This window comes from Trachurus japonicus, chromosome 20 (assembly GCF_045865225.1).
Source record: "Trachurus japonicus isolate A0001 chromosome 20, Traja_1.0".
Lineage (NCBI taxonomy): Eukaryota > Metazoa > Chordata > Actinopteri > Carangiformes > Carangidae > Trachurus > Trachurus japonicus.
The window spans coordinates 10687037-10712716 of NC_140926.1; the positions used below are offsets into that span (position 1 = coordinate 10687037).

The 25680-nt window shown below is 39.9% G+C and overlaps 2 protein-coding genes and 1 non-coding gene across 3 annotated transcripts in view; all 3 read left to right on the top strand.

Annotated features, from left to right (window-relative positions):
• Window positions 1-71: 71 nt before the first annotated feature.
• On the top strand, window positions 72-23869 carry LOC146966462 (uncharacterized). Its single transcript, XM_085763480.1, has 3 exons — window positions 72-640; window positions 4212-4352; window positions 22718-23869. The coding sequence occupies exons 1-3, from the start codon at window positions 398-400 to the stop codon at window positions 22859-22861; spliced, it is 528 nt and encodes a 175-aa protein (XP_085619606.1). The 5' UTR covers window positions 72-397; the 3' UTR covers window positions 22862-23869.
• Window positions 679-760, top strand: trnal-uag (transfer RNA leucine (anticodon UAG)). The gene has a single exon. It is a non-coding gene; the product is annotated as a tRNA-Leu (tRNA).
• The window catches only part of LOC146966464 (uncharacterized), a gene marked incomplete at its 5' end in the record, with an annotated part of 65055 nt that continues 62272 nt past the window's right edge, over window positions 22898-25680 (top strand). The window contains one exon of the mRNA XM_085764000.1: window positions 22898-22960. Within this exon, the coding sequence (XP_085620126.1) occupies window positions 22898-22960 (63 nt within the window). The remainder of the gene's footprint in view (window positions 22961-25680) is intronic.

The following is a 25680-nucleotide window of genomic DNA, read 5'->3' on the forward strand; positions in this document are numbered from 1 at the left end:
CACATGTGGTCAGATTTAGCCAATGGGATCTCGCAGCGCCGAAGCCGCGCGAAACTGCAGAGTCAAACGTCTGGAAGTAATGGCATCACAATCCTCCGTTGTAGTAACGGTACATAGCGACCAATTTATCGGTGGAGCTACGGTAATTCACACGAAGTAACACAGACAACGCCTTACATGCACCCAAGATGCTACACATTGACCGTGTGCGGGTTGCTGCACTGTTCTGTCCGGCCGATAATGTAAACAACAGGGCTGTGGGAAAGTTCAACCAGAGTGGAGAGCTGTGATTATGAGTGTCTGTAGCTAGCTTGTCAGTTCTGCTGTTTGTTTTCATAAACGGCGCCAGCACTTAGTTCAGACAGTTTCATGCTGAATATTCACATAAGATGCAAGTATGCACCACCAGAGCACTACAACGCCGGAGCCGGAGGGAAACTGGAAGCAGACGGGACAGGGAAGTGAAACTTTGAACCTGCCATTTCCCTCAGGAGAAGTAGAGCAGAGGGAAAGCTCCCGGAGTCCTGGGACTGACACCTGCAACATGAAACAGCTCCTGAACGAGTTCAACGGACTGTACGAGCAGAGGCTGAGATGGCTGGAGCTGGACCCCGGCATGACCCGAGAAGAGCAACTGCAGGTGACGAAAAGCAGTGCGGACCGTGTATGTGTTTCCACGGTAGCGTGGCCGAGCGGTCTAAGGCGCTGGATTTAGGCTCCAGTCTCTCTGGAGGCGTGGGTTCGAATCCCACCGCTGCCATTATAGCTAAAACTGTAATTTACCGAATCAAAAACATTGAAACGTCTCTCTGACCCTGTGTAACCCCAACGTGTGACCTTTGTAAACAGCCATGTCCACATAGTAAAGTATAACTGTATATTACAACCTCTCCATTTCCCTTACATAGCCTTTACTTGTGTAGAGGGAGGTGAAGAAATATGCTTTGACCATTATAAAGTCTTACATTAGAGCACTATATTTTGCTCTTTCAAAAAACATTTTTTGACCACCCACCTGTTTGAGCTGTGTGCTTGGGAGAAAATGCTTGTGTGCAGAGGGAGGTTAGAGAGCATTGGCAAATACAGAAAATAGCCTCAAAAAAAGAGTAAAACAAAATCACCATAACAGCCTGCAACAAAGGATGGCCCGGTCTCTGTAGCTAATATCCAACTGCTTTACATTTATTTATTTAAGGAAAGCAAATAAATCATCCTCGGGTTAGATAACTAAAGGGAGCATATTCTTACCACAGTTACTGAACTAGCATGGAAGAGACAGGCATTGCCAAGATGGAGATGGCAGAGCAGCTAACTCTTAGCCTCAAAACCGCTCTTCAGAAACCTATGGGTAATGCCACAGAGGCTACGTCCATCTTTATTTAAGGTCTGTGGTCTCTGCTTGCATATAGGCTACACGCTGGGCCACTCATCAGCATAAGTGAATTCCCAAACCAGTGGGAAACACTGTATTCTTCTTATGTCTGTTCCCATTAAGGTCATGTTCAGTGACTTGAATTATCAAGTCACATGATCAAATAAAAATACTGTATCTCATAGTGACTAAAATAATACTGAGATCAAAGTGTTTCTTGTTTTATTGGGAAATCTGCAGCCTCTGTTAGAAACTCTACAGGGTTTCAGATCCCAGACTGCATTCATGGGTGCAGTCAACAACATAAATCTTAAAAAAAAAACAAAAAAAAAACTGCATTATTGAGGAACGCATTTAGATCCAAAGTCTTTACAGGATGTGTAGTCTTCTACCGACATCTATTGTCATTAGGTTAACATCCATCCAATACAAATCAAAGAGCATCCTGTTCAATGTGACTCCGGCATCAGAAGATGACCTCTGTCCTGTCAGACAAATGACAGTAGGAAGCACAGGGGTGCTTTCATAAAGCCGCAGCACTTGTAACAGGTGGCAAATTGCATTATGTTTCCATCTGAGCGGCAGAGATCAGGAACACAGATCCACACTCATATTTAAAAAAGAGAGGTTTCTAATCATCGGGATTGTCATGTGACATCATTTAGGCACAGAATGTAGCCTGTGTGAGCTGAGCTTTGCATCAAAGCAAGTGTAACAAGGTTTCGGAGATGGGTTTCAGTTAGCCAGCCCCAGTTGAGGTACCGCTTAATAAGGTTATGTGTTTAGAACCCAGGAGCTCCCAAGTCCAAAAGGTTGATGTGGACAGTTAATCATAAAGCTTGTCCATTGAATACACGGTGCCCATTCATCCATGAACCCTCTCTGGGTTTATGATGTTAAAACACTCAAACAAGCTCCCAATTAAGGACATCATACAAATATTTTTTTGTCTACTGTCTTGGTGTAGTGACCATGAACAGGAATTCCTTTTTGTTCAAAAGCTACAAAATATTAAACCAACATTGAGTTTAATATAATGGCAAGATTAAATTTTCAGTTTTAGATGTCTTAAAATAAAAAAAATTAACTCTGGAATTTTGTCTTAGATACTGTCACGTCTACCATCTTTGCAAGCTCTCTCCCTGAAGCTATACAGTGGTGTTATATTGTGTGTCAGGGGATGGTAAGCTGCTCGTTGACTCTTTCTGGCTTTAGGGGACAGCTGTTCATGAACACAGATGCAGAGGTGCTTTTCCAAAACAAAAGAATTCAGAAATTTCGATGGCTCTTCCCTTTAAGAAAGATGCACATTGCATGTGTTGGGTATGTGGCTAACTGTATAACCCTTTTTTTTTTTAAAAAAAGGAACAAAAACACAAACATGTTTTTTTAATTGAGATGAAACACTGACCCGAGAGACTGTACTGAAAGGATTTGATATATACATGTCAGCAGTGGAGCATGTTTAGATGACCTGAACTACATTTGAACAAAACATTTGAACTAAGAAATACATACATTCTTCCAACCACAAAGCAAGCTGGTCCTAACCCCTGACAAGCTACCCACACTTTCCGGCTCATGAAGAATTCTTCTCTAATAATTCAGTTCAGAGGTCATCTGCTGTGAATCCCAGGTGGACTGCAATGTGGAAAGCCAAGAGTGTCCGATCTCCTCGTCTGGCAAGATCAGGGTTTTGGAAAGTAAAACAATATTTTCAATTTCAAAACCATTTCATCATCCCTCAGTGATTTACACATGAAATTGAAGTCGAGAATAAACCTATGGTTATAATAGTGTGTAATTAACTAAATGGTAATAGAGCGAGTGACAGACAATAAAGCTGGGGTAAATTTGATGTATGATCAGCTGTTAGTGAATTTCACCACCACAATTACAGCTCGGTCTGCCTAGATGTGTATTTTTGTCCCACAGTAAAAGAATCACAACCTGCGCTGTGGACTATCGACTCTCCTCCCAATGTAAGAAAACAGAGATTATCACATTCTATTATCCCGATGGTCAAGGGATCTGTCATGTTTCCCTTGTGAGGCCATCATTAGAAGCGTTTAATTCAGTGATTTGCTGGTAGGAGTACTACATCCATAGGTCAGAGAAGATGACATACTGCCTTTGCATTTTAATCTCTAATGAACTGTGTTTATACTACAATTAATTTGCAATAGAGATTGTGATCCCCCATAATTTTGGTCATGATACAAGCAGAAGAATGATTGTGCACTGAAAAATTGCAGGGAGGGAGTTAGGAGGCAGTGGGAAGGTACGTTATACACTAGTTCACTTCAAACAATGTTGTCTCAGATTTGTGTGTCTACTATGCTCTAAATTAAGATTATTTTTTGAATTAATAATCATACTGTATTAAAATTGCACAAACATAGCTATAAATTGGTATCATCATGATCTATCGTGATCTAGTTGCTGTGAAAAACAAATAGGAAAACTTTGTCTGCTGCGAGCATTTTACAGATATGTTTCCTTTTAATATTCTGTTGATACGTTAATACAAAATGTAATTATGTTTCCCTCAAAGCATATCAAACTAATGCAAAACAGTTGTATATAAATGCAATCATTAAGAAAAACAACTGTTTTTTGTCAGTCAGTGGCCCATATGATTGAACATAATTTGTGATGCACAAATTATGTGTCTACTTCGCTTTCGCTTTAAACATGGATTTTGATTTTCATTTATTTGACTGACTTAACACAGAAAAACAATTTGTATCAGAGAGAACACTGCTTGGTTTGACTGTCGTCTTGTTAAAACACAGCAAATAAACCACTGTTTGATCCTGCTGTGTTGTTATTCTTTCAGAAGAAAGAGGATTTCCTGTGGTCTTATGTGAATGACCTCACAGACCAGAACCAGGTCCTGGTTCAGACCATTGAGGATCTACAGACGGAAGTTGACCACAAACTGGGAATGAAGGTACATACTTCGGATTGCATCGTGGATGTAAGGTTTTGTAAATGTTTTCATAGTATTTCCCTTTAGTCAGATTGTTAACCTAGATACACTGTCATCGTTTCATTTGTTATTTCTATATTTTAAACAAATGTACTTGTCTTTATAGTATTAATTTCCTTCATATTAACATCGACATTTGTGTGTTCAGAAAAAAGTCTCATGACAATGGTTTTCAGTACATAAAGAAACGTAGAATATTTTGAGTGACATATTTCACAATATACCCGCCATGAAAAAAGTGTTACATGCAGGAAAAACATGATTTTGAAATCGTGGCTGATAAAACAAGTTTCTTATTGTAATACATACAATACATCTGCGGGAATATAATTGCTCCTCCTGTGTATGCACGAAAGTAAATGTATAAGAACAAACAAAAACAAAAACCAGGCTGTAGTATACAGGTGATGCTCATAAAAGATTTGAAGCCTTATTTTCTTTTGAATTTATATAATTACATGCATGCTTTCATATTTCCTTGCTGTTGAACCAGGGACATGTATTCAGCGCTCTATAATAGGTGACGCAGCACATATCAATGGAATGAAATGTCCAAACATAAAGACTCTAAACAAACATCAACCAAACATGAATGCAACAGTGGTAATCAGTTTTTCAAAAGTGAGAAAACAAGAACAAGATAAAGACAGATATACTGCTCTACTACTTCTCCATACTGCAGGGCCATTGTCTCCAGGATCCTTTATATGTGTACAGTACTCACTGCCAAGGTCTCGTCAACTTTATAGAATCTAATCAGTTGATATCACACTGAACATGGGCAACAGTTAAGTCAATGAAACATAATTCATTGTTTAGACAGAATAATATCGCTCTGTTGTAGATCGGTTTCTTTCAGAAGACCTAAAATATACTGTACAGTGAACTCTTCAGGATAGTAAACTGAAAAAGGAGTAGGGAGTAGAGAACGTCCACTATAATTATCTTTTTAAGTTTTTGGCACCAAACGTTTTCTAGAGGAACCTACAAATTAGGACTCATCCTTATAGACTGGAAGTGGAAAGCTGTGAGTGAAAATCCTCCAACAAAGTGTTTTTTTTTTCTTCTTTTTTTTCTTCCCAAGTTTGAATAAGTGCAAGACAGGATAATAAAGACATCATCACCACTTGATGTAGTGACCTTAAGGTATTGTTCCATTTCAGTTCCAGCCAGGCTTCTATCAATATGCTTTCTTCTGAGTGGGTTCTGCACACAGAAAAGTAATTATCCCACATTATACATCAAAGTACTTATCTGCTATTATGGGTAAGGTCAGAGGGTTAGTTTTGTGTGCTCTCTACTCTGGTCACAAAGGTCATTGCAATACAATACTTTGCATTTCTCACCGTTAAAAGCTATCCATTTTTAACTTTTCATCAATTCAAAATTTTCCTGGCAGTGGCATCGCCTTAGCAACAAAAATACCAGCACCTCCACACTTTCTCCTCCACAAGGCTCTCTGAGATGCCTTCATTGAGGCTGTGCAATATACGTATATATTATATATGTTTTTAGCTATATGTTAAAAGCCTGTTGAAAAAAGATCCAGGGCCAGTTTTTCATCAGTTTTCATTTGTGTTATAATAAGTTGAAGAGAAATAGGTGACAAAGGATTTGTCAAACTGACTAACCCTTCGTGATGACAGCAACTTCTTTTTGCAGCCAAAGAGGCACAACATTACGGAACATAATAGTTTGCTGCCGTGCTATTGACCCATCTTCTGAGCTTTCGAATCTCCATTTTCACCCTTCTTGAACGATGCTCTCAATATCTGTTTATGCTACTTTGTATGTTTTCAAGGTCCAGATTGGTAAACAAATACAAACAAATGGGCTGCCTCACTCAACAGTCTATTAGAGTAGTCAGGGGACAATAGTGTGTTTCTGCTCTGATGTCCATAATGTGAAATCCAATCAAATGAAGAGCATTTAGAACTACTTATGGACCGTTCCACCATGTAAACGATGCAGTGAGCTCTGTAATGGGAGCTTGGCTAACGTCTGATTGAATCGTAGTGTATGGCCTTGTTGATGCACAATAGGGTTGAACTGTAATGGACACTAAACAGAGTTAGTTTTGTGGTCATAATGTCATGAAATCCAAGGCTTGTTTTCTCTGTTGTAGACTGCTGCAATTAGCCTGTTTTCTATTTGTCATCCAGACGTCATGTGATCAAACAGTACTCTCAATGAGACAGAACATCTGTCTCAAAATGCAGTGCCCTTTAAGTCGGTTATAGGACAAGTTCTTTAACACATGAAGGTAAGCACTCCCTTTTGAGAAAAATGTATGAATCCCTTTACACTCTGTACTATCAATAACTCATGTGACATCATTGACCTTACTTGGCCAACTTCAGTGAGTTGGAGCTCCAGATATTCCATCCAGGTTAAAGCTTGCATTTATACTGTACAGATACTTCATGGCCAAGGTCTTTATATAGATATTCAGTAAGTTGCAGCAGCAAGCTCTATTTTCTCCTCTCTACTAGTAGTAGTGTCCACTGACGTTGGTTATTATGGACACTGAAGTACGTAGCCATACTGTATATTTAGTTGTTCCAGTGGAGGATGGACAATATTGAGAATCTGTATTTAGATGGAGACTCCCAGTCCTTGGGTGCTCTGCCAGCATGAGTTTTCTATGGTTAGCTAGATTTTCAGCGAGGAGGGAAAAAAATTATGGAAAATGCTGAACTTTCTTTGTGTCATTCAGTTACAATAAAAAGCATTATTACTAGCAGTGAGGACTGTTTGGAAAACTTAAGGGGAAACTTCCTATTTAGTCATTTCCTTCAATCTTCTGGGTGATACGCTTGTTGGACAGTCATTTTGGCAGCTTTTGGCAGCATAAGGATTAGTAATCATATAATGCAATAAAACTGGCACTTTATTGATCCCTGTAGAAATGTTTTTTTCCTCTAGCTTTATTCCAGGCAGGTCAAAGGCACAAGGGCAGCTATAGAACAACTTCTCGAGCTGGCAGGGTTTCAGTATCTTGCTTAAAAACACTTTTATTAAGTAGATGGTTGCCAATTTTAGGTTTCAATGACAGTTGGAGGATGGATATAGCACTCACTCTTAATTTGAGACATATAATTAGGAAAACGCAAATGACCAGGGTCAAACTGCTGTCAGTTTATCTCACCGTATTTTGCCTCACTTATTGTAGGCTGCTGATGGTATGGATAGATTGCTCAATAGTTGCACAGATTAGAGTTTGTCCAGAGTCCAAGATTTCTCAACTAAGGAATTTGCACACTATTTTGGCCTCCTGTAATGAATTCAGTTTTTTAGTCACAGCCTGACCTTTTGTCTATTAGATCAAAAGATAACAGATCAAGCTTTCTGAAAAAATGAATACCAATCAGGTTTTATAACCCAGCCTTAAGTCTTTTAAGGCAGAGTGGAGAGTAAAATGGATTCATGGATTTGATCTTTTTTCTCATTTTTCCCTCATTGTCAGTCCCGTGGCTCTAATTTATTGTCTCTCAATGATTTCTTCAGGACCCTAATCAACAGAGAGACATGAACCTCTTTACACAGCTCAACCAGCAAACTGGACGCATTTACAGCCTGGATGTGAGGCTTATTCCTTTTTTTCTGCTGTCGTGACTTTGTCTCTCTTCAGTTGATCTGTCTTTAATGAGCAATTTGGTACACTTTGTTCATGCATTATATGCATACTGTGTAAATCTTTGTGTTTGTCTATGCGGTACATGGTTTAATTCCAAGAGTTTAGCCCCTGGCCTGCAGGGCAGTACGGGGACTGTGAAGGCCTGAGGGGGATCAGTGTAGATCAGAACAGATCAGTAGGGATCATTTGGGATCACTGACCTTCTCTTTGATCCACTCGACCTGTCATCTCACCATTCCCACACAATTTTCAAATCATTACCATACTTGGTGTAGTCAAAACAACTGCAGATTGGTAAACATATTTTTGAGAGATGTGTTAATCTGCTGTGCTGCGCATTAAAGTGGAAATATCCTGTTTGCTATGCTTGTTAGCTATCCTTAGAAAAGACTGAGCAATAAGACCTAATTTATTTTGTTTTATTTATATCTGAGAAAAGAACAAATAGGTTACAACAAGTGTCAAACTACAAATTTGCAAACTGAATACTGGGAATGTCTCCAGCTGTGAAGAGTCTAAATTTTTTTTGTGATTCCAGCGACTATTTATGACGTTCCCCATAAACCACAAAGCAGAGGCTATTAAAATCTTAAGGCTCGGGAACCAAATTGGTCTCATGACTTAATTCATGCTAATAAGAACATAATTTTTTCTGTCATGTGGAGCACCCTCTGTAGTAGCACTCTGAAGACCCATTTCGCCTCCCTGACTGTAGTTTAGCAAAACAGTACAGTACATAAAAGAGGAAGTGTGTAAGTCATGTTGTAGCTGTTGGATGAAAACCTCTTGATATGCAAGAGACACATTTTGGATTAAACAGCCCCCTTTTGAAAATGACCAAAACTTTGTGAATTCATAAAGCTGAATAGCTTGACTTTCTTTTGAACATGTACTGTATGTTTGAACATTTAAAATCTAAGCTATCTATCTATTTTTACATATTATTTTCATGAAAGTATTTTGTGACCGCATTACCACGATTACCACACAAGCTAATCCTTGATGAGAAAGAGACTCTGTATGACTCTTGTCCGGCATGCAGAACATTAGTGAGGCAGACAAGGCCCAGTTGAGGTTGGGGTAGGCGTGTAGCAATGTTCTTTTGTACATTTTATTGCATGATTTAAGTTTAAGCGCAATGATTTGCATCCCTAAAATACATGTTTATCCATCTTCTTAGCAGTTGCATTATTCATAAAAGTTGTTTGGTATTCCTGACTAAGTCCATGTTTTTGACATAATTAGGCAAACCTGCATGACCCTCTGTAGTGAGTCTTCTGGTCAGTGAGGAAATGTGTAAACTCAATGTGGGTCTGCATTAAAACCATCTCTGAACTTTGCGACCTCTCCCTCTCTTTCCCCCTCTCCCTCCCTTGCTCACACTCACATTTGCTTGTGTAGCAGCTGCTTGGAGGGAGAGCGGGAGTGTGAGAAAGAGAGTGCAGGGAGGTCAGAGGGTTGCGATGGTTGACTATGCTAATGCTGTTGTTAATGACTTTGCTGTGAGTGATAATTGATCGTCTTCATTACCATATTAACTCCACTGCCCCCACCCATCCTATACCCCCACCGAGCCCCCAGTCTCCCTCTATGCAGTAATGGATGCCCCCGTTTGATCCTTGGAATAATGAACTAATTAGCTTAATTAAAATCAATAGAGGTGCCAATACCAGGTTAGACATTTCAGGGACACGGTCTCTATCTGCAGGCAAAGTAATTTTCAGTAGAGAGTGAGAGAGGATGGATGGCAGGGGGTTAGAGGAGAGGGAAGGCTGGAAAAAGAGTGAGGGTAAGCAATGAAAGGGAAGAAACAGAAGAAAAGGAAACTTTAAAATCTCTTTTTTCAAATGCAATGAAACCAACAGAAATAGAGGGAGATGGGTTTATACAAACAGATGGAGGGAGAAAGTTGGGACGAGAGCAACTTTAAGTTTAAAGATTGTAAAATGTCAGGGGTAAAATGTAAAAATTGGTGGACAAGGGCAAAGACAAGAAGGCACGAGACAAAGAGAGAAAAAATATCAGAGGAAAGGAGGGAGCCAAAGAAACTAAATGAGAGAGAGAGGGCCAAAGAGGTTCCTAATGCTGATTTATGAGTGCTTGACGGTCGTTAGCTGGAATAAATGGCTTGTAGGAGTGGCTGCAGCATTACTCCCTGTGCAGGATACTAAGTGCATTGTAAGGTCAGCCATAAGGCCAAACTTACATATGTAGTGCTCTGCCCTTGTAAACCTTTGTTAATATATCAGCCACAGGATGGAACTGTAACCAGTCCATCTGATACGCTGGGATTACAGAGGCTCACAAACCTGTATGGTAATCATTTTGTTTAATTTTAGGAACACAAAAGTGAAGTGGACAGAACTTGAAAAGAAAAATGAAACGCCCCATCTGTGTTTGGTTTCAGTTAGATTTGCTCCAGTGTAGAATTGAAGCAGTTAGTCGATTAAGCAATTAGTTGTTTAGTCAAATGACATAAAATGTATTTACATTTAACCTGGAATTTGTGAGGATTTGCAGCTTTTCTCTGTTTTAAATCAGTATGAAGTGAATATTTGATATGGACTGTTGATTTGACATAATTACAACTAAACAAGAGCAGCAAAATTGTGTTAGGTATTTTCCACTGGGTACATTCTAAGGTAATTGATCATGAAAATATTAAAGATATTTGCCAGTTATTATCATGTGAATGTTTTAAGCATTGTGCAATATCCTGTGAACTGAGTACCAAGTACCATTTGCAGAGTGTAAAAATGCTTCCTCTACCAATAGACATTGAGCTCATATAAAGTTCATAAAAAACACATCATTTTGCGAATGTTTTGCATAATCTCTAAACCAGCCAGCGTATCCCACAGTGGGGTAGGTCATAAGTAAGGTTTATATACATCCTCACTATCATCCTGCAATATATTGGAGCAATAGTAAATTTTATATTTTCAAAGCTGTTGCCAATAGAATTGGAAACATGATGACCACTTATGTCCTGGTATAATCAAGTCTAACATTACTGCTGTAAATATGACACTTGCTCTGTAGACTGTACAGACAGGACAAATAGATCCCCAGAAGATATTATAAGAAAGTAGGAGATTGCTAAATTAAAAATGGAATGACCTTCTCTGCTGTAGATTCATATAGGCTCATCCCGTACATTTGATGCCGTATAGTATCTTTTTTAATGTGGTGCTCAAGAAAGCCCTGGTAATGCAGCGGTTGTTTGTTTTTTTCCCCTGTAGGCTATCATCATAGTTGCATCACTTTACACTTACATCAAGCTCACTCTGGACAAAATTAAAGTCCACTTTTTTAGTACACATTCTCTCTAAACATGTAGGCTTTGACATGGTAAAACAAGACACTGTTGTGTCCCTTCCAGTCACCATCACCATGAGTTGCATTATCCTATTTTTTTTTTTCCATCCCTCGCTTATACTGTTGTGATCTGGTGACTCACACACACACATTCCTGCTTTTGTTTTTTCTCCTCTGTTGCTTTCAGTTGACCTAGCTCCAGACAAAAGGAATGGAGGGTAGTGGAAAAATGTAATGATTGCGTAAATGGATGGCTATTTTCAGATAGAAAAGAAACAAGAAAAGGGAAAGTGAGTGAGGAAGAAAAAAAGAGCAGGGAAGAGGAGACGTGGGTGAGGGGCAAGTGAATGAGACAGAGGGAGACAAGAGAATGTGATGAGGTTGGAGGCTGGAAACAAAGGAAAAGAAAAAGAGGGGAAAGGAAAGAGAGTGAGAAAGAGAGAGAGAGGGGAACAGGGACAGAGTAGGGGAGGAGTGAACAGATTCTATGAATGACTTTTGCCTTAATAAGTTTTTTTCTCTCTCACATTGGAAGTCCTTCTATTTCTACTTTTAATATTACCATTACTGCTATGTCTACATCTACTGATAATGACCACTATACAATATATGCTATTACTGTCTTCTTCCTGGTGTCTAATAGTGAACACATCCCCAGCGACTGGATTTGTTTGACTGTTATCCTCCTCCTTGCCTTCTCCACTGGAGACTGAGATGTGATCAGTTCGGAAGCGTCAGTACTTGCTTGTTATAGACAGAGCACCTTCTACAAGAGTGTGTAACATATGCTTGTTCTGTTTGTCCTAAAACTGAGTGAAAAAGCTAACTGATGTGATGCAACATCCATGTAATGTGCTCTCTGTTTCTCTCACTCTCCCGCTTCTCTCACTCATGCACTCTGCTGATTTTGTCCATTACTACTTTAACACTGTATTTTCTCACCACGCTTTAATGGTGTGATCGTATTGCATGTAACACACAAACACACACACACGCACAAAGACAGGGAGAAAGTTACACACACACTCATACAAAGCTAAGTCCTCGGTCTAACAAATGAGTTTACCGTGGTCATAACCTTCACAGGGCTCATTATCATAGATTGCAGGTCTTTTCATAAAGCTGAGACCACTGGTGACGGATTACTAACAGGTCGGACACATACACAAATACACACACACACACACACACACACACACACACACACACACACACACACACACACACACACACACACACACATATTGTGATCCGTAATGAGACCTTATTCCGGACACCCAACCCCGCTGCCTGTAAATTACAGCTGCCACTCTGCCATACATACTTAATCAGCTAATGTTGTTTTATTCCTTATTATTAATTTGCTCCTGTTTTTGATTTATCTAAAGCGTTCGGCAGCACACCAGTATTTTCTCTCCTTTACAGTTCAGAGAGGCAGAGAATGAGAGGAAGCCATGTGCTTATTCATGTACTTAGGGGATTGCATCTGTAATGAATTGACTGGCTGTTTAGGCATACATAACACGGCCTACTACTCACCTTAATAATGTAAGCAGGTCGTAGCTCCTGCTAACCCAAGGGTATATAAGGCATGCACACACACTCTGGGACTCCCAAACACACACACACAGCCTACCTATATTAGCTTCTGACCTCTATGTGTGCCAGGTGTTCTCATTGTCACATTGCAGTTGCATTACTTCATGAATGCTTTATGATTGGGGGGGAAATTGTTGTTTGTCTTTTTGTTTTTTTATTGTGCGTCTTTGCTCAGTGACCAGATTGATAGACATACAACTAGTTCATTCCCACTCTTACTTTGGCTTTTAATATTTCTTTTCATAGAGAGGAAGAAAAAAATCCAGTGTGCTGTACAAATTACTGTTTAAAAAAGAATCTTCATACTAAAATTGGTTTATTTAATTGAGTTAGTAAATTAGCAAATCAGTGATATAACAAATGATTAAACACTTTTTCTCTTATTCATTAAAGATACAGTTTAAGAGGCTTAAATACAAAATAGATGGGTTTTTATTAAGTTCATTATACAGTGGAGTGAGGTAGCAAGTCTGGCTGTGCATATTATTTGTTGTTTACAATATTATAACGTGTGCAATGTAGCGGCCATTCAGGTAGCATGTCTGCCTGCATCTTGCATTAAATATAAACTTCACATTTAATGGGTTGAATCTCATCTGTTTGGTCCACACCACCTCCTCTCTTGAATGCCTGCATGTGTCCGTGTGAGTATATTTTGATTAGTATTTCACTACCCACTATCTGCATAGGCACAAACACACAGTTGCGCACATACTTAACATGAGCATATGCATAATTGAAACACACACACACGCTCATACTAAAAGCACAGACGCAAACAGATGCACATACGCTCACACACACAGGGCTATGTGTTGACCTGTGAGTCATCGCTGTCATCATTGATTTCCTTTTCCCAGAGTGACCCCTGTCACCAAAGCGATAGAGTGGCCGATATTTCACCAGTACTGCTGGGTCTCCAGTTAGCCCCCCTGTCCCACTCTCTTTCTTGAAGTATTTTCCTTTACCTCTCTCTCTACTACCTCGATTTCTCTTCTCAGCTCCTTGTTCATCCTTCTTTTCCTTTGGCCCATGTGTTAATTTTTCCTCTTTTTAAGTCATGCGTAATTAAAAAGCAGGGCCAATGTTACTTCTCCGTTTACTGTGACTTTGCTTTAGAGCTCAGTTCATTTGTGTTTTTCTTTATCTTCCCTTTTTGTGCATGCAGTGTGAATTGACCTCACAACAACAATGCTGACACTTATTTCCCAGCCGTCCTCATACAGACCAGTGTTCAGTTAGAAAAGGAGACAGGCAGAGGCAGGCAGACAGACCCCCCTAATGGCTGGGGTCATTTGAGTCCAAGGAGTTGCACTGTATCTGAGAATGAACAGAGGACTGTTTCTGTTTGTGTCTTGTGTGCACACTTTTATCTATGAATGTACTGTTTCTTCAACTCAGTGTCCTCCTTTTTCCAGCAAAAGGCTTCCTGTGCTACTATTGCGTCAAATTCTTTTTTTTTTTCTTCTTAAATCCCCAAAGAGGAAAGCCAAATTATGAAGGTATTAGAGTAATCATATTTCACATTTCAGCTTCAATTCTTCCCTCTATATTTGATTTTGTCAGCTTTTGTGATTTAATTTTGGTGATTTGTGTGTCGCTGGCCTTGTTTTGAAAATGAGCAAATCAGAAAGAAGAGATTTTTTTTCTTTTTTCCTTTCTGGTTTACACAGTTTACACTTTGTCTTTTAATTTAATTTCCATTTTTTTTCTCCCCATGACACTATCGTCATGCTGCCATGGTCATCGAGATGCAAATTCTAAGGTGACAGACTTCACACGTCTGTTTCTGTGTGCTGTCAAACTTGATCAGGGTTTACAGCAGCATGAAAAAAAATTCACTTTCCGTAACTTTCTCTCTATGAAGCAGCGTCTCATTAATAAATAGAAGTCACAGTTGTATGAGGTGAAAATGAACTCTTTGAATATGTCAGGTAGTTATTTCAAGTGTTCTCTCAGTGCTATTCTTATCAATTAAAAGACTATTTTATTATGTAATGAAGATTAATAGTTATTCACTTCCAGGTGCAAATAACACACGTCTCCTCTCTGCCATAGCAAATCACTGCTAAAAATCCCCCATGTGACTAAATAATCAGAATACAGTACGTTTACCCAGGTTCATACATGCTGTATGACAAAGTCTAATGATTAGTTACTCAGCTTTCTTTAAAGCAGTTTTATCTCAAGAAAAGTTTACTCTTGACTCAGACAACTAATAACTTTGTCTTAAATGAATCGACCACACACACTCATCCACGTACACAGGTCTGCCCGTTTAGAAAAAGGTAACGGTAAGGTAGAGTTGGCCTCAGGGATGCTGTCTCTCCTCAGGGAGGTTGCTCTCCTCAGGGAGTCGTCGCAACACCACTGTCCCCATGGCAATATGCAAATCCCTATATGATATTTCCCACCATGCAGTGCTCCCAAAACCCCTGAAGACTTGTTCTGTTTCTACTAAAGCCCATTTGGGAAAGACATATCTTGTCATTTCAAGTTTTTATACCTTTTAACAAAACTAATGAAAGTATTATTTTCTGAATCTATATCTTCATGCTCATACATTTTCCAGAGGTGTTATTTTTATCACTAGTAAGACACCTGGACTCACCAGACCAAGGTGAAGTTTGATTATCCATCACGTGCTGAAGCCAAAGTCACCTAGCGGCAGTTTTCAGTATTATGTTTAGCTTTGGTTGTGTAGTAAGTGTGTTTGTAGCTCAGACAGAATCAGACACCTCCTGTGTTTTCTTTCTCAGTAAAAATGCCTTGCAAATAAATGTTTAAAATAAATTGGCCTTCGTAAACTACCACACACTGTAATACAGCTCCTTCACGTCAATTTTCAAACGTCTACTTGTGCTGACCAGAAACACAAATCTGTCAAATACTTTATAGAATTTGACATTGTAATGTTTACTGTGATGCTATCAAACAAATCAACTGATTTCCACACACAAGGATAATATTCAGTCAATATTTGTTTTTTTTTCCACTCCAGAAGTTGTCATAAGAAAAATAAGAACACATCCAAATATGGTTGGAAGTAACCAGTCAGTAGTTTGACAGCCCGCTGTGCAGCCAATTAAAGCAGCCAGCCAAGCAGGAATCGGTGGTCTGGCACATTGTGGCACAATTGAGTTTGTGGCTGCACAGGGTTTCTTTGCCATTCCCCGCGAAACACACGGAGGGGTATGATGGATCCTCAGTCACAGCCATCTACTCGCTGTCAGAGATGCAGGGATTTGCATCACACCTTGAGCATTTTAAATGGCTGCACATATGATAATAAAAAAATGAAATAAATGAAATGAGTAAATCAGGTCTCATGAAATGAAATGACAGGCAGGTTGAAACAGCGGGTGAGTGTGTGCGTTTCTTGCCACCAGCGTCAACATTAAACACATCAGATTGAAGCCACCCTCCAGGGTAGCATCACTCAGCCAGGTGTGTGTGTGTGTGTGTGGGTGTGTGTGTGTATATGCGTGTGCATGGTGAAACCTAAGTCTTTTATCTACTTTTCCATTTCCTCTGGTTTTTTGTTTATCTACAGATTTATTTATATATTTCTGCTGAAATGGTGTACAGAACACACACACACACACACATTGATCTATCGATGTATTGATGTGTGAGTGGGTGTCAGTTTTTTTATTTTCCATCTCCCTCCAATTTTTTAATTATTTTCCCTTGGTATAATCTCCTGCAGTTTTTTTTTTTTTTTTTACACTTGAGTTACAGTTAGTTTGAGTGCTGTTTTTCTTTGCCAAAAGCAGTCAAATGCTGAAAGTTAGTTAGGTAAAAAAAAAAAAAAAAAAGCTTTGACAGAATATCCTGATTCTCATTTGGGAAAGGTAGGAACTTAACTCTGACACTATCCCTCAGTGTAAGTGTTCTAATTCAAAACTCCAAACTTTTCTTTGTTAACAAAACTGATAAGACATTTAGGCTTAGGAGACTGGAGCTTCATTATTCTTACATTATTATTTTCCTCACGGCTCGGCTTGTTTTGCTATTGTCCAGCTGTTTCCCTGACAGTCTCCTGACTCTCCCCATAACATTTTCTTCTCTGCAAGGACAGTAGTAGATGCATTACTTTCCATCTCTCTGTCTCTGTCTCTCGCTCTCTCGCTCCCCTCTCTCTTTCTTTCTCTCCCTCCCTCTCTCTCCCGCTTCTCTCTCAGGACTGGAGGAGGATATGTCTCTTTTTCTCCATATTGACTTTCCAGGTCAGGCTCCTCTTCTCCTATTAGGCCAAGCTAACTGATCAATACACGGGTCTGGTGGGCTGCTGTGTGGACATGCAGACAGGCACATGCAGCAGGCCGTGCCATGGCCCAGTGACAGACACACACACAAACACACATACATACGAAAAAGAGAGAGGTAGAGCAGTAGTGCAAACACTTGTCTACCCAATCTCAAATGCTCATAATTGTATACTGTGTTTATTTATAGTGATGCAACTGGCTAGAAACATAACTAACATAATATGTAACAAAAACTGGCAAATCATGACCCACTAATCTAATACTTATGTCAATCAATTAGTTAGTCAATCAATCAATCAATCAATCATGCATGCATGAAACTATAAAACCTCATCCACTTGGTTGTTTTGCTGTCAAATACAGAGATCCAACAAACTCCTCCTCTCCTCTCCAATCTTTTCCTCTCTTCTCCTCCCCTGCTGTTTTCCCAGCTGGTGAGTTGTGACATCTGCAGTACTGCGACATGGATAAGCAGCTGCCAGAGACGGAGTGAGGGAGGGAGGGAAGAGAGGGAGGGAGGGAGGGAAGAGAGAGAGGATGGAGAGCTATAGAGGACAATGCAGGAGAGGAGTGACAAGGGAGGGGTTGTCCATGGGAGGGGCGAGGGGTGCTGACAACCAGCAACAGTTAGGTGTACAGCAGCATGAGGCGGGATTGTGAGTGTGCATGTGAATAAATGTGTATTTGTGTGTGTGTGTGTCTCCGTGAACGTGTGTATCAATGCACATGTGTGTATGTGTGTGTGTGTGTGTGTGTGTGTGGCAGCACATGGCAGCATGCCAGGTGGTGCCATCTGGCTGCTTGACAGAGCTCTTCTCATTAACAGAGAGGTTAATTGCTGTGGCAGCACCCAGGCTGTGTCAAACATCACCCTGGGGACATGGAGGCAACAGACGGCCTACATGTTTGTGTATGCACACGCACAAATGTGTGTATTTAAGCATAAAACGTGGCATCGCAAACACCAAAACTTTTTTTCAGAGCACAAAAATTGTTTGAAAATAGCCCGTAATTCAAAGAGGGGTTAGTGGTGTTGGAGGACCTTGTCTTGTCTGTGTGTGTGTGTGCTCGTGCATGTATGCCACGCTACATGCATGTTTGTATTATTCTTATGAATTATGCCTTGTTTCTGTAATGATGTAGAAAGAATTAGGTTTACAGAGCCAATGTCTATAGTCCTGAGGGCAAACACACACACACACACACATGCATGCACACGCACACGGGGCAGGGGGACGGGGTGGCAATTTGCATGTTATTACTGCATATTCATGACTAATTTTGTTAGCCTTGCCTAATAGGCCTGAGTGACAGCTTGAGAAATCGAGAGGCTGCTTTCATATCACACACACACTCACGGTGGTGCACGCACACACACACACACCCTCTTCACTCACATTCATTCACCCTGCTCTCTCTGTCCACACAGTAATCATAACAACACTTAGGGCTCTAAATAGGAATTCCTTGTTCATCTGTTGGTTTGACATCGTATCATTTGTTTAGCACAATTATTTTATTGTATATAACAATATAGTACATCATATAGCCTCATTTATTATATGCATAATCATGACCTATAATGACACACACACACAAGCGCGTGCACACACACACACACACACACACACTGTGGATCACATGAATATTTGACTTGTTGCAGATCAGAATGTGTTGAATGTTTTCATATTTGTAATGCTTAATAGACGCAAAAAGTACAAAACAGGGCTTCTACTGTATTAAATTTCACTTCATCCATTAATAGTGCATAAAATAAAACCTTATGTACCATTAGTGCAAACTACACTTGTTTTATTTTGCCTCCTTTGTTGACTGCATATTAGCCTGGTGTGGGTGTGTGTGTGTGTTTTTTTTCAAAAGGAATCCTTGGCTAAGACAAAATGATGTTCCTGGTCACAGCCAGTGAGTGTTTTCTATTGTACACAGATACATGTACGCACACACACAGAGACAGAGAGAGCACTCTAAGCCTACCACCCTACTGTGCAGGTGAAAATAGGGATGAAATTGGCTGCAGTTACTTTTCATTCAAAACCCTCTTTCGATTTTCAACTTGTTCCCATTTCAGGCTATTCGTCTCTAAAGTGTCTCTCCTAAATTTGGGGTTATTTAAGTATTTTTCCATCATACTGATAGGGAAATAAGTTTAGAAATTGCTAATATTTAGACCAAGCTTTTGCCCTCTTTCTAAAAGGCCCTAAAATAATTGGAAAAATCATGTTATAATGCAGCAGTTGAGGGTTTTGTCCTTTGTAAAAGTTGAGGATTGAAATGTGCGCATATCTTTTTCTTACAGTCTTTGTGTGACTAGGCATCTGTGCATTGTTAGGTGCACATAGAGTTTTTGTAAATTCTTTTTTTAAACAAATATTTGTTGGGAAATGCTCAGTTAAGTGATAATTCACAGCAAAGGGAACACCGTGGTTTGGGTGGCATAAAAGAATCAAATGAATTAATAGCACAGCAGCTCATACATTTCCCCCATTTTCTTCTAGAGACAGAAACAGACTATAATTTAAAGTCAGTTTTTCCTCACTCCTCTGTGGCTTTTACTCCATTTGACTGAAAAGTTGTTTTTTTGTGAAGTGAAAGATTTAACTCTCAGCATTCTCTATCCACTCACATGTCACTTTTGTCAAATCTTGCCTTTCCTCCCCTGCTTGGTGTGAATGTGTTAGACACGCTTGATCAAATGTGAGTTTAACATTTTTAATCTGCGCAAAGTTTCATCAGAATAACTCATCTCATGAGGCTGGTAAATATGAAATTGTGTGTGTGTGTGTTTGTACGTGCCTGTGTATTTGTGAACAGTACTGCACAATACTGTGTGATCTGATTTTTTTCTGTCTCTCTCTCCTTCCATCTTGGGTGTGTGACAGCTGTCACTGGTGACTCAGAGAGGTGTCTGGGCAGAGCTAACGTATTTTCACCGCTGGGAAACAAACACACACACACAGACACATCAGCTCCAGTTGCTGTCACCTAACTCAAATTTCACCAGGCTCAGCAACTCTTTGCCGCTTTTTATGAATCACATATTACACACATTGCATGATATTCACATATTGCTTATAAATTAATTTCGTATTTTACAGAAACCATAAGTTGATTTGATTAGGTTACTTTGCGGTTAATGTTTGTCATTTGTAACATTTACATAATTTTTAATACAGTAACCAGGTGCAAAGACTGATTCTTAATGTACTGTGTTAAGATTTCATGCTATGTTTTCATCAGGGTTAGCTGCCATAATGATTAGTCCGTCCCCACTCTGATTCAGATCACACATACTGGAATTGATACTACTAATAACGACTTATGTAATGAAATATTACAATTCCTGAAACAAGAAGACATATTACACATATCACAACCTGCCCAGTTGTACACTTTGATTCCACAAGTTTGTTTTACTCTCAGCAGTTTACATTTCACCACTTTTCTTGAAACTCCACGTCTTCTGTCTCGCTGTCTCCTCCCCCTGTTGCATTGGTCCCGACTGAAGACGTGAAAATCTACTTGCAAACCAAAATATGACATTGATGGTCATCTCAGATCTTGAGAAGGAGCCCAGAGAGAATTAAAAAGCAAAAGGTTGATTCAACTTGTTCTGATCTGGAAAAGAATCAAAATACAGAAGTGTGTGACAAACATGGTTGTTAAGGTATTATACCCAGGCAAAGCTTATTTGTGAACTTGCCTACCTGTTGGTTGAGATAATTTCATCCTTTGAAAATTGTAACTCTTTCTCATGTTTCACAGAATGCAGTAAATTGAATACAATCTACATACATTTGGATTGGCATGTTTTATTCCAAGGTCTTGTCACACAGGTTTCAAGGCAATTCCTGAAATAATTAAACCTGCAATGTGCAAAAAGGAAGCTGAATCTCATGTTTTCACAACAGTACTAAGAAAACCTACATAATTAAATAACTTGTTAAGGTGATTTTCTGCAGCGTGCTTGTTATTGTTTAGAAGCCTGTCTGAGAGGAGGAGAAATTCTTCTTTTTTCTTTCCTTTTTTTTTTTTTTTACGATATTGCTCTGGCAGCTGTGCGAGAAGCTCTCCATGTGCAGCCAGGTTTAACAGGAAGCCGAGGCGTGTGTGATGAATTACCAGCATATCTCAGAGCCCTTGGTAACAAACATGGCGATGCCGGTCGGGATTAAAAGGGAGAGTTTTTTACGGTCTCCCCACACCTCCTTACAGGGTGTCACTAAATTATACCCACTGCTGTTTTACTGTCTTCTGTGGCTTATGGTTAAGACACACGTAAACACACGCAGGCTAGCAGCAGACACACACACACACACACACACACACACACCATACATTTGTGCTTGTGGTAAACCCAGACTTGTTGGTTGTTTATGTGTGTGTTGGCTGGTTACTGTTTGTTTATGCTGCTTGTGAGTTGACTCATTTGCACTGCAGCTAATTAGTGGTTTGTGTGATTACAGAGCCTTAGAGGAACAAGTGGAGTAACTGGAGCTCATATTTTGAACAAATGTTGATATATTTTTTAATTCTGCTTGTGTTTCTGTTGAGCTGGTATGGCTGCAATGCAGATGTATGGATAGATCTATTGACATAAACTCACATACACATGTACAAAGGTGATTGCCTTGCAGTTCTTTGGCAATAAGCCAGTATCTGTATGAACTGAACACGTTACTGGGATCTGATGCCTGTGAGGCCCAATTAAAACAACTGTACATCCTTAACAATGAAATATGTATGTATACATTACATTCTTTTTGTATCTGTCAGTGTAGAAGGTTTTCATGTGGATTGCTAACACGGTTGTAGTGTTTCATTTACATGATCCATATCAAAGATTCTTTAGCAGTCTGTGCTTTGAATTGCTCTGCTCTTTACAGTTTGACATCAGCTTCAAAACATTAAAATCTTATAGGTATTGAATCTAATTTGCATCTCGGGTATTAATGATCCACATAAAAATGTATATGTTTTAGATTATTGAATGCAATTTGTGAGGAGATAATCAACAATATTTCTGAAAACAAGTATCACTCTCAAATGACTTTATACCCCTAAGTTTTCCAAATTTGTCTCAGACACCTGCAGTGTGCTGACTGGTCTGCAGCAGATCCACAAAGACAATATGATATGATATGATATGAAACATGTTGCCGAGACACTGAGAAAGACACCTGGATCACCAAGCTGCAAGCTGATGTTCAGCTGCTGCAACCAAATAGCACAGACACATGCTCAGGTGTGCAGAGACTTGAATTTGCACACTGTGCAGTAGATACTGCAGATGTGGAAATAGCTAATAATGCAGGCATGAATACACTCACTCACTGTGAGTTGCTTCAAACATCTTTCCCGTAACCTATTTTCTCCTCACAGGATGCTGCCTTGGGGCCTTTTGATTTTTCACATTAGCTTTTAGATTAGGCGACTGTTATGTCATTTGTTTCACAGAGTGCAGGGATGTGACCACTTACATGTGTCCCCTTTCTTCTGTCTGACTTCAGCCCTCCAAGTTGAATGTGGGAGTGAGGGAGCTACAGGAGGAGTTGATGAGAAAAGAGGAGGAATGGGGGCAAAGAAGAGAAAGAGGAAATATAAACAGGAGCAGGAGAGGAGAAGGCAGGAGCAACAGAAGAGCAGTGAGTTAGGGAAGTGGAGGAGGAGAATAGGAGTGGAAGAGAAGGATTGAGGAGAGAAAGGACCAAGCTCATGCTGTTAGGAAAAGTGCAAATATTTTGAGTTCTGAGGTGAGTGTATTAACGCACTAAGAAGGTCTATTGTATCTAACCAGACAACTCAACAATGGGTGATTATGTGTAAACTAGGCTGCCAATAAGAGAATTCATTCTCTCCATTGTGCTCCCTCATTTTAATTATCTTGTGTGAAATTATGCTTCTTTTGAAAATCGTAAAAATAACTAACTGCAATAGAAACTGAAGGAGAAATGGATAATTCTATCCAATTAAAAAAACAAACAAAAACAATTTGCAAAACCAAGAGAACTCATCATGGATTCAAATATCAAGTCAAACTATTACACACAATAACACCTCCATCCACAATTAATTATTCACACAGGTCACATGAGTAGAATGATAATCCTTCTTTTTTTTGATACTTTTAATATCTTTTTTGTCTTCATAGAGCTCAACTCAGTCAACTTTAAGTCATAACGAGTTCCATAAGCGAGTGGTTATGTTTACTTCCAGCAGTGCGGTTGACAACATATTTACATGCGTGCATGTCCGTGCACTTACACAGACTCGTAAAAAAACAACAACAACAAAGCACTTCACCTTAATTCAGACCTCAGACACTCTCCTCCCCTCTACCCCCCCACCTCCTCCTTCCTTCCATCCTGTCATCTCGCCACAACCGCTCCAAATTAATCTGCAAAATATTGATTTGAGGAGCAAGGGGGTGGGGGGGTGGGGGCACACGATTGCGGCCGCATATTAATACGAACGGGCCGCTCTTCGTCTCTCCTCTATACTTTAAGATCCTCATATCTTCATAATTGATTAATGTTCCTTTGTGAAGTGGGGATGAATAATACATTAGTGGGCCTGCTGCACCCTCAGGCTGATGAGAAAATGTTTAATTTCAGTAAATGTAGCGCTCCCTCTCTTTCTCTCTCTTTCATTTTCCCTCTCTGGTTATTTGTGAGTGTGTTTGTGAGTTTTCACTTGCGAGCTGAAGACCAGAGGAGTGTTGTTGATTTGCTTTTTTCATGTTTACTGTCAGCTTGAAGCACATGTTAAGCATCACAAACAAAAGGCAGCGATCTGCATTTGCAAACATGAATGAATAAATTGGTGAGATGAGCTCAGTATTGTTCTATTAGCTGGTATAACTGCAGGAGCTGTGTCACTTTACAAGCTGCTTGCCTTAAAAAAAAAGGAAAGAAAAGAAAAGACAGCACCTTTTGGACATTTTTGCACTTATTGCATCAGAACGCTCTGTGACCATCAGCTGCTACATTAACAGTCAGCAATCAGTGAAAATATGCAAATGTGCCACAAACCCACCTGATGGGGACAAGTATGCTCTTCAACAGCTTGGAAAGGTGCCCGGAGGGTGACACAAGTCAGCTGTTGTGACTGGCACAGCCTGGCTCGACTTAGCTTGTGTGGTTAACAATGCTAATTATGCAAATGAGCAGACTAATGATGATGGTGAGGGATTTAAGAGCTACGGCACAGCCAGCTTGTGTGCGCGTACGTGCGTGTGCGCGTGTGTGTGTGCGTTACCCTGACGAGGGGTGTGAGGGTGGGGTGTCTGGCACCTGATGGTGAACATCTGTGTGTGTGTTGAGCAGATAAATGATGAAGTGAACACACACGCAGACACCCACAGGTCTCACTTCATGCCCACTTAGCTTTGCTACATTTTCATTTGAACTTGTGCCAATGATGAAGGGGATCTGTACACATGCAGAGCCTCATACGTACACACAGAGCGCTAATTGCATAAATAATACTTATCCGTTAACAAGCTTCCTAATTAGTTATGCTAATCATCCTAGATAACCCAATTAACCTCATCAAGAGAGGCGTAGGGAGGGGGGGCCTCCTCTGTGTGTTTATATGTGGGTGTGGATTTTTATGCCTGAGAGCGTATCAGAGACACTTAAGAAAACACATTTGCCTAATTAGTTTCCAATGACTAAGACAAGCATTTATGTTTTTTTCATGTCTGTATTGTTCTGCCTTTGAATGCAAGGTAATAGGCTTTTTCACAGCAAAGGGAATAAGAGGTATTGAAACCATGCAAACAGTCTTCCTTGCATATGTGAGGATAAATGCATTTACACGTCTTTCTGTCTGCCTTCGTCTAGTCTGTGTCTCAGTTAGATCCACACGGACATGTATATTTTTACAACTATTATAGTAGTTTAAACAGAGTGTGTATTTGTTCAGAGAATGTCTGCCTGTTCCATTAGTTTATGTCCTTGGAAATACAATTTGGCCTCAAGTTCTCTCCGTTTATTTAAAGCCTTCAGTCAGCGTTCCCCTCCTAATAGTGAGCCGTGTTTCCTCTCATTTAGCTTCACCACTCATTATCCGGGCCATGTGGAAGAGACAGTGTTTAGAGAAGAGAGAGAAAGAGAGAGACTTGGAGGGACACGGCAGGGTGGGGGAATAAAAGTGAGAGCAAACCAGAAAGTAAAAGACAGTGGGAATGAATGAGTGACTGGAAGAGAGAGAATGTAGATTGTCTTTGAACCTGACCACAGCTGCTTGTGCTTCTAATGAATGGCGAGGAGAGGAGGGAGGGAGACATCTATACAAGACTGTCTTTGTTGGGCCTGTGCAACAGAGGGAGAGAGAGCGAGAGAGAGAACACAACAGATTTATGTCTTACAGGAAGTCTTCTAGAGTTGTGGTGTTCCCAACCGCCCAACCCCAGTCAACGGCATGCTCTGGCTTTTAATTACCAGCCTGTTTAAGTTTCTGTGTGCGCGCT